This window comes from Dermacentor andersoni, chromosome 11, assembly GCF_023375885.2.
Source record: "Dermacentor andersoni chromosome 11, qqDerAnde1_hic_scaffold, whole genome shotgun sequence".
Taxonomy (NCBI): domain Eukaryota; kingdom Metazoa; phylum Arthropoda; class Arachnida; order Ixodida; family Ixodidae; genus Dermacentor; species Dermacentor andersoni.
The window spans coordinates 6,360,030-6,374,126 of NC_092824.1; the positions used below are offsets into that span (position 1 = coordinate 6,360,030).

General features: G+C 47.6%; 1 protein-coding gene across 4 annotated transcripts in view; it reads left to right on the top strand.

The window, feature by feature from the left end:
- Nucleotides 1–7,862, top strand: part of LOC126517426 (latrophilin Cirl-like) — a 433,187-nt gene extending 425,325 nt beyond the window's left edge. For 3 of the 4 annotated variants that reach the window (XM_055064484.2, XM_055064483.2, XM_055064485.2), the window contains one exon: nucleotides 2,871–7,862. In XM_055064484.2, the coding sequence (XP_054920459.2) occupies nucleotides 2,871–3,544 (674 nt within the window). In that variant the 3' untranslated portion in view covers nucleotides 3,545–7,862. The remainder of the gene's footprint in view (nucleotides 1–2,870) is intronic. The other variant, XM_055064486.2, reaches the window with a different exon arrangement.
- Nucleotides 7,863–14,097: the final 6,235 nt, after the last annotated feature.

Sequence of the window (14,097 nt, forward strand, 5' to 3'; positions counted from 1 at the left end):
TCCACTAGTCTGTATAACTAACACAGATAACTTCCGTAAGGCACTTACTAATATTATCTAGTATGCCTGATGTGAATGTATAAAGCAATTCCGCTTTCTCCTGAATATTATTGTTGATAAACTCTCTGTTTTATTATCTACCTAATCTGCAAACATTGTGTACTGTATTATGCTTTATTTTCTATCATTCTGTGCTTATTGTCTCACTCTAACCTGTCCTATATACCATGTATTTATATTTAATCTGTATTACTGAAGTTTTCCGTTTTTCTTTGTATAATTATATTTTTACCGCATTATGCTTTTTTGTTTTTTGTGTCGCTCTCGAGTTATCTTTACGTTGTACCATGCATTGTCATCTAATTAGTATTCGTGTTTTCTTTCTCCTTTCTTGCATACTTATCTGTATTTATTAGCCCCTCCCCTCTATAATGCTTCATTGTAAGCCCTGAGGGTACTATAAATAAATAAATAAATAAATATTTTGCTGCTTGCGACCGCCCTCCATGTTGATGCAACAAATTTTACCTTCCCTATTCTTATCCTTTGTGCGTCTTTTCCTAACTCTTTGGGGTCTAATTCGGCCCTTTACAAGTATGTCGCTACCGTTCAATACTTCATGTTCCTTCTTCAATGTCTGGAGTCCGTCTAAAAAAGCTACAGCCCACGCCGCGAATCGACGTCTAACCGGCGTTGCTACACTTATACTAAAATGTATCCCAAACGTAGCGAATTGCTACAAAGGAAACCCATGCGGGTTCCTCGAAAGAAAAGCCTCGCAGTTGAAGAAAAATTCGTCCTGGTCCGGGACTCGAACCCGGGACCACCGCCTTTCCGGGGCAGCTGCTCTACCATCTGAGCTAACCAGACGGATAGCAGATGGCAGGGCGAAGTCGAATTTATCAACAACTCGAAGCGAAGGCAATAGTTTGACGAAATAGTTCTGCGGAAACCCGCAAGGTGGGGAGAGGTAATTAATAAAGGGGAATGGGATTAATTTTTCGTCAACTCGGAGGCTTTTCGTTCGAGGAACCCGTATGGGTTTCCTTTGTAGCAGTTAGCTACGTTTGGGTGGGTGTCTCATTCCCCTTTATTAATTAACTTTATCCACCTGGCGGGCTTCCGCAGAACTATTACGCAAAATGTATCCCGTGACGCACAAAAGCGCCTTCGCGGCCTGCTCGGTGCACTTCTGGTTTGATGTCAATCACCGTAAATTTAATTGCCTTAGCTAGCTTCCAAATGTCCCTGTTTACTGCAAGCACTGCCCTTTCAATGGCATATCCCTGCCTCTCAACCTCTGGTACAGATCACATTGCGATTTGCACTTTCTTTGAAACTTTTCGCAGATCAGTAACCCCTTTGGCTGTTTGCTTCGCGATCCCCGCTCCCCGTCCCTGCAGTACGCCAATCACTCCGCCCATTATCACCGCTAGGTGCCTCTCCTCCACTGTGTCCCACATGTCTTGCTTGACTTTCGCTATCGCTGCCTTAGTAGTGTTTCCCGGAAACGTGCTCATCTGGACGCGCTCTCCTGCACCTAGGCTCTCTACTATCGTCGGTTCTACTTTTTGCTTCTTCGAATCCCAAAGAAAGACAACTGGACACATTTCCTCTTGCCCGCCGCCGGAAACTCCACCTGAGGTCATTCTCTTGAATAAGCATTACTGGTCAGCACAATGCGTTGGCGGGCTACTTGGTGCGGATCCATAAATACTTTTTTGATGCAATAAAATGATGTCAGTTGAGAGTAGCGCCTTGTCCTGTCGCCTTTCGTGTGTCCGTTGTATTGCGCTAAATAAGTATTTATGGAAAGCATTACTGAACTCAATTTTTTTTTTCTGAAGATGAAGCGCCAACAGTGACAGCGCACTAAGAAGGAACAAAGACAAGGTGTTTCATATTTTGAAAGCTGTGCAACAACTAGCCCCAGAACGTGTTTTACTGAACTTAACTGCGCAATCATAGCCTCATTATAATTTAGCAGACCTCACTGGTATGATATAAATTATGGGATTTTACGTGCCAAAAACCCGATGTGATTATGAGGCTGGCCGTAGTGGGGGACGCCGGAATAATTTGGACCACCTGGGGTTCCTTAACGTGCACATAAATCGAAGTACGCAGGTGTTTTCGCATTTCGTCCCCATCGAAATGGGGCCGCCGTGGCCGGGATTCGATCCTGCGCACTGGTATGATATGCTGAACTTGCACATGACATGACAAACGCGCGTTTACTGCGCTTGTGCGCTTTGAGTCTTGTGCCCCGTATGTTGTGCGCTCTATATCGCATTTACGACAGGAAAAATGCATCTGGACCACATGTAATGTGGCAGTTCATCTCTTTTTTTGTACATTTTGTACCCAAATCTTAGTGTACATTCACCCCTTTTATGTGTATGCTTTGTTTATATTGTGTGCAATGCTGTTCTCCCTCGGAACTTTAGTCGCATTCTTGGGTATTGCAGCTTGGATTACATCTTGGATTAATTGGCACGCAACTTGTTTTAAAGGCGCAGAACTTCAAATAATTAAAATATAAGCGTTAAATATGCCGTGACTAACAGTAAGTTGTAGCTTGTAATAGTTGCGTGGGCTGAAAACTGCGCACCGTGCTTTTCGGTTCCATTTGATGGACGTACCTTCTTGTTCAACTACCCGTTCACGATGACCTGTGCACCGCTTTCGATGCAGTGTCAAAGGACCCCAAGTGGTCACGACTAATCCGAGATACTCCACTATTATATAGGCTTTCGTGACCACGTGTGCTTTGGGCCGTCGAACCCCTTCACACAAGCGTTCCATGAATGAGCCGCATTGCACGCAGAGCCGGTGTTGACCCGCTTTCCCTGCCCTTTCCCTGTGCACAGGTCTCCCATCTATAGCCACGGTGACGAGCAACTACCCCTGTGAAGAGCACCCGTTGAGCTGGATTTGCAACGCCTGGCCCCCGCCGGCAGCGCAGCAGGCGCCGCCGCCCGACTGCCTGCCTTACACGGCCGCCCAGTGGCCCCCGAACCATCACAACCCGCGCAGTTGCGCCAGCGACGACGGCTCTTGGAAGCCGCCGGACCCTTATTCGCGCAACGATCACGTGTACGAGACCATCGACGAGGATGCCGCGCAGCACCACGCTCAGTCGGACGACGGCTGGCGCACGCAGCCGCACCAAGCGGGGGGACGCCATGGCCCCAAGCAGGGCGGCAGCTACCGGTCTCTGGGCCGGGCAGCTATGCTGAACAGCGTGGTGGCTCCCGCCCCGGACAGGACCATCCTGGGGTCTCTGACGGCGGCCCTGGCTTCGTCGCCCAGGGCGCGGCACCTGCCCATTATCGGAGATTCCTGCCTGAGGCAGCAGGTTGCCTACTCCGGCATCAAGAGCCCGTCGGACTCTGAGAGGTCTTCGAGTTCGCTCATGGACGAAGAGAGGACGGAGTCTTCGGCCACACTAGCGCTAGAAGACCGGGGTCGTGGAGTGTGGTCTTCCGAAACCTCGCAGCACGGTTCGGATGTGTTTGTGCGCGAAGGGGTTGAACACTTTTAATTGGCCCACATGAGTAAACTTGGTAGGCGTGCGTATCAGTGTGGCCCTGCTCATCACAGCTACTGACAGTTTTGGCGGCAGCTTTGGTCGTCGCAAAGAGGTCAATGAAAATGCCGTGTGGTTCAAATAATGCGCTCAAGGTGAGGACTTCGACATTCGTTCGCTGAAAGTGCTGTTGTCGCCAGCGTTTTCTGCCAAGCGTTCATATCACGGAAGTGTGTGCTTACGCCGACATGGCATGGAATGTCGCCTACTATAGGCCGTGGAAAAGTGGAACATCAACTGTCTCGTCGAAAGCTTCTCCAGTGGACCACAGAGTCGCTGTATGTGCGAGAATGTGCTTGTTGAACTTGAAGCGGACATCTATGTGTGCGCGTATATTTATTGTAAAAAACACACACAAGAAAACGGAAGCGAAGCGGCGCGAGTCATCCATGACATTCAGTATCGTGCTCATAGTGAACCCAATGTCTCCCGTACATTTTTTAGGTGGCCTGACGAAGAGTAAAAACATGTTGTCTTCTCCAGAACATTGCCATCAAGACACACCTGCATATCAAAGACAATGCTGCCCTTTTGGTGTAAAAACTGCAGTGACATGGCTGTCTTCAAGTGGACTGTGTGTGAATATCTGTGTTTCACATTTCTTATATGCTGCACAATTCTTGTGTGCTCCAATTTTCCGTGTGCGTCGAGCGTCATTGATATGAGTGGAGCCTTCTAATTCACGTGTCGCAGGTTACGTTCCCGTGGCAATGTTGTGGCGTGCGTGATTATGCCTCGGTGCACCTTCGCCCTGTCATTTGTCGCCAGCATTCTCGACGCATCTGGAAATCGAGCTTATGCCACGCGTCGTAGGTAACACAACCGTGGTGTTGCTATGTGAAGATCTCGTGCCGCTGCAACCATCTGCTCTTTCATGAAAAAATTATGCGGCCCTACAAGCATTCTTGTGTAACATCTTCATCCATTGCTCTTAGAGAGACACTAAAGAGAAAACGAGGAAAACAGTATTTGAGGCGTGTTAGTAAATTGCCCTTCCACAATACCAAAACGGCCACTTTTGCCGCGAGACGACGTCAGAAAATATGCAAAATATGAAAGATGGGCGACCAACTAGCCGTGGCTTCACGGATTTCGGCGCTGTCTCCTGGGGTGTAGCTTTTACGGGCAAAAAACGAACTACATTGTATTTGAAGTTAGCCAAAAAGTTAACTTCGGAAGCTTCCAGAACTTTTATTCAGCCTGGATGGCTGAAATGCGATAAAGTGCTGTCTCATCCATGACGTGAACAGTGACTTACGCAAAATCAATGGAAGTACAGTTCTTTAAGAATACCTGATCAATATAAACAGATTCAGTGTTTCTCTTTAGTGTCCCTTTAGATATCTCCCGGTTCTCTGTCTAAACCGCAATAGAAACGTGAAAATCAATTTCCGCATTATCCTTGCTTTGAATTCTCCACTGGCGGCTCAGGTTGAGTGCGAGATCAGACACTGTGTACGGTTGCGATCATCCGTACTTGCCGATAGCACGGAACAGCGCGCACCACGGACGAATTCATTGTGTTATCCACGGGCCGTCGCAGAAATACTGCCCGCCGAGGGGCTGCAATGTACCATATCAAAACTGGCAGTTTGTTGCGGCCTCAAATTCAACCTGCTTGCAGAGGCAAGAAGTGCTCGTCATGCTGTTCGTGTCGTCAGCACCGTGTCACTTGTGTGCGCCCGATGGTGCGGCGAAGAATTTCCATTTTTGTAATAACTGTGGGGCGTCAGCTGTCTGGCTAGGCCGGCACTGCACGGGCCGAGTCGCGGGCGAGAGGTCAGCTGACTTGTGCGCCTGCTCGCGTGTTCGTGGAGCGCCGAGGTGGGTGATCTGCGTCGCGCGCGCGCATTTGTTTTGAAAGGAGATACTTCTCTTTACGTTTTTTTTAAAGTATTTAAAGCTTCACGCGCACTGGCATTCTTAAGAGGGCGCAGTATTGGTGATATCTTCGCGATGGTTAAGATGATCCTCGAGAGGGCCGGTTTGTGACCACAGTTTCCTCTTTTTTTTTATTTTCAGTATCGTGATCCTTCAGAGGAACTTACAATTCTGTCGCAGTTGTATGTGTAGGGAAAAAAAAATGCGATTCGGCGGAAATTATCAAACACGGTGGCACCGTGAAACTGGTCTGCCGTTCAGAGGGAAATTCAAATCTTGGTTGCATAGGAATTGTTGCTAAATGCAAGATGACATTCCTTTTGTGCGAGTGCGAGAGATTGCAAAAAAAAAATAGAGCAATTGAAGGAAGTTTTGAAGCGTTACGACGGCGGTTGAACATTAATCCGCGATAGCAGGAAGGCACCGGCTCCCGATTGAGGCATCTATAATAGTCGCATGCAAGTATCGCGCATTCTAGTGCGCTTGAAACATCCTAGAGCGTTATGGCCATGTCTGCTGGCGAGTCTGAGGATGCAGTACTCATGTCGAGAATTTCCTCGTGCTGCGCCCTGCTTAGGTGAGACCGACGCTCCGCTCGAAGTCGCTAGTCAAGTGTATCTACCCAGTTTTAAAACCCACGAAAGCAAGCTACAGTGTTTTCTTTTCATCACATAAAATGCGTGAAACGCAGGACGTTTTCGACGTCCAGGTGTGACCTTGAAGGAGTGTTTTCCTCATCGTACGAGTCATTTTAGTTTCGATGAGCCTTTGATGGTCTATACGTGTTCTTGGCGCCTCAGTACGAGTCAGAAGTGCATTTGTACATTCAATTCAATACTCGCTTGCTGGGATAATGTTTCACTCGACGCAGCCGCGAGTCTTTCGAGGAAAATATTCAGGGTCAATCTCTCGAAGATGTCCAAGTGGTTGTTCCGGTTGAAATGCTGTCTGTAAGTGTTAAGGAGCTTTAATGATATCGGTGGCTCTACCGGCAATGCTCATAAAGTGGCTACACAGCTCATACTGGACTTAGGCTTTTGGATGTTCATATATTTGTACCTACCTTGCGTCAGATCGCGAAAGGTCGCGCATTTTCCGCGTAGAAACACTGGTTTCAAACTTTCTTTTCAGTGTAATTGTAGAACCCGATACGGGCGTTTCACAATGGCACTCGCTGCAGCTTAATGGATGTAACAAAGCTTTTTTTTTTTTGTTTCTCGTCGAACGATTTTGGCGTCAATTAGAAAAGAAAAAATTAAACGTTCGCATTTGCTAGTTCAACGTAAAAGCTTTTGATTTGGCCGCCGGTGTCTAGAGGGAAAGTTAGAATTGTTCCCGCTATTTTAAATTGTCATCACGAATAACCTACTCAAACTCAACAGAAAAGCGGCCACCTGTGTTAAACTTGGCTGCCAGCCCACACACTGCCGCGGCGTTGTCTTTTTCACAGAAAGGCGAACCTATTTCGAAGGTTGTGCCACCAGAGGCTGGTCGCTTATATTGTGTCATCATCGAACGAAACAATTACAAGCAACTGGCAGCGCCATTGTGGCCAACCTTTATACATATACATTTATCACGACTCATTTCACTGCTTGTCTGATATCTTAATTGCGCTACCTTTGGCAGACTCGCAACGAACACTCGGAAGAAGCAAAAGAACGCAGAAATTGGCAACGGCAGCCCTTTTGGTTGTGCTGTTGTGCCTGAGGTTTTCGTAATTGTTTGCTTTATATCTCGTGCAAAGTGTGCAACCAACTCACTAAAGGAAAAACCGTATACATTATTCTTTTATTCTTAGCCAACCATTAGGTACTCGGTGTCATACAAACATTTGTGATAAGCATCCCTCACGAAGGTTAGGAATCAACACATGCCTCTTGTGACACACTTTTTTCGGTGGTCTTTTCCTGATCCACTGGTTTTATCGCAGCCTATGTTCTGTATTTTGCCACGGCGTGTGCGTTCCCCCTCGAAGCTGTGCATTCTGCGTGGGTTTGTGCGAGTGGAGAGTCGAGCCACGCTTTCCATCAAAGTTCTTACTTCTTTCACGCTGCTTTTATTGAGTTTGTATCAGTTAACTATACTAAGACGAAGTAAAAATTTTCGCTGTGTTTTTCTATTACATCTTTTCCCGAGGAAACGTGCGAAACGATAAAGAGAGACCCCTTTGTGATCCCTTCCTTTACGGTGGAGCTGGAGGCGTCGCCTGCACTCACAGTGTTTTTTAATGTGCGCGCGTGCGTGTATGTGTATCTGTGTACCTCTTGTTACGCGGTGTGAGGTGTATTGTTGTTCTCTGCGGTGTGTCTTTGTTTGTTTTCTTCTCGAATGTTACGATGGAATTGATTTACAAGCTTAGATAAGTAAATAAAAGCGAAACAGAAACGCTTACTTGTGTACTTATTAAGAGGAAACTTGGTCCGAGAGTTTCTTTCCTCGTTCCACCTCTTGTATTGTGCAGCTCGAACTGGATAGTAGTGCTGCCAGACAGCCTGACCACAGCAGGGGTGCTGCAAGGCGAAATGCACGTATTTGAGAGGAAGCTGCACCTCGGAAGCGTCCTCATAGGAACGTGTTTTCCTCGGCACGCACTGCACCGAATGTGATGAGGGGCGTTGCAGTTCAAGGAGAAGGCTCAGGCCTGTAGAAGGCTGAAGAAGGCTCAGGCCTGTAGCGTGTAGATTTTTCATTTAGGCCCATCAATGTTACCAGGAAAGATCCCGAAGATCGCAAATTTATTTCGCGAAGTTAAACGTCATACTAGAACCCTGCAACTAAGCGATAAGAAAAAAGAATGTCACAATTCTGCAACCTGCTCTGATTCAGACGCAGAGAGGACGACAATGTTAACGCTGCGAACAATGCGCCGCTTTGAGAGATGCCGATGATTTGGCACTAAAGCTTTTTGAAAACACTCGTAAACACTGCAACAAATTCGCGTAAGCTGTGGATATTTGTCCGCCTCAGTTGCTCTAAAGGTCTGACATATACCACTTTTCGCCCATGTTTCTTTACTGTGCCAGGTTTATTTGAAATCAGTTTTCTATTACCAGTGCTGAACCAGAGATGAAATGTAACACTCGCGGCGCAAGAGAAAAAGGAAAATTCACCGACGATTACGATACCGTCAAATGCGAAATTTAAGCGCAGCTCGATACGTGTTCTATAAAAACTGGCCACCTTGTATACGCGATGCCTCATGACCTCTAGCGTACCGGAATCTTGGAAGAATGCCAATATAATCTTAGTCAATAAGAAAGGGGACGCCAAAGACTTGAAAAATTATAGACCGATCAGCTTACTGTCCGTTGCCTACAAAGTATTTACTAAAGTAATCGCAAATAGAAACAGGAACACCTTAGACTTCTGTCAACCAAAGGGCCAGGCAGGATTTCGTAAAGGCTACTCAACAATAGACCATATTCACGCTATCAATCAGGTGATAGAGAAATGTGCGGAATATAACCAAACCTTATGTATAGCATCGATTGATTACGCGAAATCGTTTGATTCAGTCGATACCTTAGCAGTCATGCAGGCATTACGGAACCAGGGTGTAGACGAGCCACATATAAAAGTAATGGCGGTTCCACAGCCAGCATAGTCCTTCATAAAGAAAGCAACAAAATCCCAATAGAAAAGCGTCAGGCAGGGAGATACAATCTCTCCAATGCTATTCACAGCGTGTTTACAGGAGGTATTCAGATACCTGGATTGGAAATAATTGGGGATAAGAGTTAATGGAAAATAGCTTAGTAACTTGCTATTCGCTGATGATATTGCCTTGCTTAGTAACTCAGGGGACCAATTGCAATGCATGCTCACTAACCTGGAGAGGCAAAGCAGAAGGGTGGGTCTAAAAATTAATCTGCTGAAAACTAAAGTAATGTTTACCAGTCTCGGAAGAGAACAGCAGTTTACGATAGGTAGCGAGGCACTGGAAGTGGTAAGGGAATACATCTACTTAGGGCAGGTAGTGACCGCGGATCCGGAACATGAGACTGAAATATTCAGAAGAATAAGAATGGGCTGGGCTGCGTTTGGCAGGCGTTCTCAGATCATGAACAGCAGGTTGTCATTATCCCTCAAGAGAAACGGGATAGTAGCTGTGTCTTACCAGTACTCACCTACGGGGCAGAAATGTGGAGGCTTACGAAAAGGGTTCTACTTAAATTGAGGACGACGCAACGAGCATGGAAACGAGCATGGAAACGAGCATGGAAAGAAGGATGATGGGTGTAACATTAAGGGGGGATAAGAGAGCAGATTGCGTGAGGGAACAAACATGAGGTAATGACACCTTAGTTGAAATCAAGAAAAAGAAATGGGGCATGGGCAGGGCTTGTAATGAGGTGGGAAGATAACCGATGGTCATTAAGGGTTACGGACTGGATTCCAAGAGAAGGGAAGCGTAGCAGAGGGCGGCAGAAAGATAGGTGGGCGGATGAGATTAAGAAGTTTGCAGGGACAACATGGCCACAATTAGCACAGTACCGGGGTAGTTGGAGAAGTATGGGAGAGGCTTTTGGCATGCAGTGGGCATAGCCAGGCTGATGATGAAGATGAGGGTTATATTGGGAAGCGAACGCTGTTAGTAGCGCCCTTTGTCTCCATACATACTATACGCGCTACTGTGGCCATCGTCGCCGCAGAGCCCGTCTTGCACGGTACTACGCTTTTCTTCTCACGCTGTTGTTCCACCAACGACGAGAGCGGCTCTTCGTCGCAGGGACATCGGGCCAGCAGTGTCAGCCGCGACACCACCATCGACCCTAGCAAGAGTAGTGACCCCTGTCACACACGCTGGTACGGGCGATTTACCTTAGCAGCTGACTCCGCGGACTAGCCTAGCCTAAGCATAGCCCTCCACTTCTCACGCCACCCTGCCCAGAAGTGCAGATGAGATCGCCCACGTGGCGGCGAATGCCGTGGCCGCCGGCAACTCAGCGCATGCGCTGGCCGTTTCCCCACCGCTCCTCTTCCACCTTCTTCCTCGCGCCTTCTTCTTTCATTTGTCGCTGCGCTCCGCTTTCGCTTTCATCCTTCGCTGTACTCGTTCGCTCGGTTACGCCGAGGTACGACGCCGAGCTACGCCGAGGCACGTCGACGCTCAACGGAGGCACGGGTCCCTAAGATCTGCGCTCTTTAATGTGACTCGTCATGCTGGTCCTGCGAAAGTGGACGACCTGCGAAGCTGTTGTAAACCACCACTACAACTTCTGAGGGGGGAATGCAATACGTTATTGCGCTAGCTTAATAGCAGTAATGGTAATTTAGTGTAATTGTAAGTGACGATCAACTGGCATGCGAAATCGTGGAGCTCATTCATCACTTGAAAGAAAAAGGCCGTGATGTCACTTTTCGATGGGTACCAGGCCATTGCGGTATCGTTGGAAATGAGGACGCGGGTAAGGCAGCTCGGACGTCAAACCAAGAAGACTGCTGGGACAGACGCCGTGAGACAGCTTTGCGTTCTAGCGCGCACACGCTCGTTATCTGAGTGGAACACCCCACATACAAGGTGCACCAGGCTGCACAGACTCGACCTTTCTCTGCAACTCAGCCCTCCGGCCGGACTGCACCGACGCGAACCGTCTCTTCTGTGTCGATTGTGGTTGGGAATTACCTTCACGAAAGGTTATTCAGTAGTAATTGTAATGGCGGTCAGTGAGTTAGTGAAATAACTTTATTGGAGGTCCCGCGAGGGTTGCTATGCACGAGGTCGCCGGATCGAATCCCAGACATAGTGGCCGAATTTGCATGGAGGCGAAATGCGAAAACACCCGTGCACTTAGATGTACGTGCACGTTAAAGAACCCCAGGTGATCCGAATTATTCCGGAGTCCCCCACGATGGCGTGCGTCATAATCAAATAATGTTTTTGCCACGTAGAACTTCATAATTTTCAATCCGGCTTTCGTAATGCTGTCGTCGTCGCGCCAACGTTGTCAAACAGATTTCACGATACACTCATCATTACGGCATTATCATCATAGACTCGTCATTATTCCATTGTCCTCATGTCGTTGCCAAATTTTGAAAGGACTTGCCAGAAGATGAACTTCGGTCCGAATACATGGCCACAGCGGTTGCTGTCCGTTGCCGTGTGAGGCTGCGGAAGTAATCGCCACGCTCAGTGCCCAAGATACATATGATTATGCAAAAGTTAAGGCTAGTCTTTTAAAGAAGTACCGTCTTGCAGCAGAAGATGTTCGGCAAAGGGTTAGAAGCACGGACAAGAAGGATAGCGAGGGGTATCCGGAGTTTGCATATGGCTTAAAGGCAAACCTAGTCGAGTGGCTGAAAAGCGCGGAAGCGCACATCATTATTGAATGCATGTGTCTAGAGTAGTTTTACGAAAGCATCCCACCATTTGTGAAGCTGTGGGTGCAAGACAGAGGAAATGTGAACAATGTGGATAGGGCGGCTGAATTAGCCGAAGAGTACGCAACGAGTAGAAAGCTGAACTCCGAGGACGGAAATTCGGATGGTCGAAATGGACCGCGGAAACCATTTCCGCTCAAAAAGGGTTAGCAGACTAGACGACCGGAGCCTGTAGACGTGGAGGAAAAGCCCCCAGAAAAGAGCGAGGAGAAATCAAACGGGGAAACCGTAAAAAAAGAAGAGAAAAGTAAATTCGAATCTTATTGGCCAATCCGCTCCTGCAAGTGTCACAAACTCGGACATATCGCTGTAAACTGCGGGAAGCCTAGCGGAGTTTTCTCCTACGTGGATGAAAAAGACGAGAATATGGATTTTTTACGCCGACATCTTCACGACCTGATAGTTATTGGCCAACCATGCCGGGTGCTGCGAGACAGTGCCGCCACGATGGACTTTGCCCATCCGTCTTACGTGACGGTAGATGACTTCACTGGAGAAGTAGCATGGATCAAACAGATTGTAGAAGAACACAGCGTGTGTCTGCCCATGGCCAAAGTCAACATTTTTTCGAATCGGTCGGTTCAGTTACTACATGACAAAGGGCTTAAACTGGGAGAGGGCGGAGTACAGGCGTTGACGCGAGGCCAAGCACGGAAAATCGCGTCGCTATCGGCTGAAAATGCAAAAGCTGCTCCAGCAAAAGTAGCAAAAGAGTTAACTTCAGTAATTGAATCCGAGATAGGCTCGAGAGACGAAAAAACGGCTGAGGAAACACTACCAGCTGACCAGCTCAATGAGAGCGTATGACTAGGGTGTCAAGGTTCACGCCTGCAGAGAGAGCCAGCTGACGCACTCGCAAGCGAGACAGGGTCGTTATTATCACCGGCCTCAAAAAAGTTTGATCAGCTCTTATGTGTAGACAGAGAGTCACTGGCAGCCGAGCAAGAGAATGATGACAGCTTAGCTAAAATGCATCACACGGTTAAAGAAGGCATTGCTTGGCGCAACGTGGCGATACAATAGAGAGGAAGATTGTTGTATTGGCACTACAGAGACCGAAAGGGTAGGATTCTAGATCAGTTAGTCGTACCTACTAAGTTCAGGGAGGACCTCTTGAGCCTCTGTCATGGAAATGGGTGGTCTGGCCACCTAGGCATAAACAAATCGACGGAAAGACTGCTGATGGAATACTACTGGCCTGGCTATTTCAAAGACGTAGTACAATTTGTAAGATCATGCGACGCCTGCCAGCGCTCGGGTAAACCAGGAGAAACCTGGAAAGCTCCACTAAAAGTAGTACCCTTAACTTCAGAACCTCTCAGAGGACTTGTGATAGACACGGTAGGGCCTCTACCAAAGACAAAGTCGGGTCATAGGTACTTGTTTACCATGCTGTGTCCGGCTACAAAGTTTCCGGAAGCAATCCCTCTGAAAGAGCGCAGTTCCACGGAAGTAGTCGGCGCGCTTTTGTCAGCATTCGCATGAGTTGGGTCTCCAGCCGAAATTCAGGCGGATGAAGGGTCAGTATTCACCAGCTCACTGACTTCAACATTCCTACAAAAGTGCGAGGTAAAGTTTACACACAGTTCCGTCTATGGACCCTTAGTGAAATAGTGTAGAGAGGTGGCATTCAGTCCTTAAGCGAGTTTTGCGGACGATCTGTTACAAACACAAGGAGGATTGGAAGAATTGTCTTCCGGCCACTTTGTTTGCATTACGAACGGTTCCTCATGAGGCTACAGGGTTCTCGACAGCAGAACTAGAGTATGGAAGGACACTTCGTTCTGCACGTAAAATGATAGGAGAGATATGGGAGGAAAGAGGAGAGAGTCCAACAGGGGTAGAATACGCGCTAAATCTGCTGGAACGGCTAAGTGCAACCCAAGAACTAGTCGAAAAGAACATGGGAGTAGCTCAAAAGAACGCCAAGTTCTATTACGACAAGAATGCGAGGCTTCGCACGTTTAACGCCGGAGACCAGGTAATGATCCTCAAACCTTCAAGAAAGAACAAGCTTGAAGTTCACTGGGACAGACCCGTTAAAGTGTTGCACAAACTTTCAGATACTAACTATGCTCTGAAAATGCCCGGTGGCAGGAAGGAGGTGAGGATATACCACTGCAATTTGATGAAGCCGTACGTAGAGCGGAGCGGAGCCGCTAACTTTACTATCAAGGAGCAGGATGACACTAGTACCTAGTTTATTGAGCATAAGGCAACCTCCAACTCTTAAATCAGCC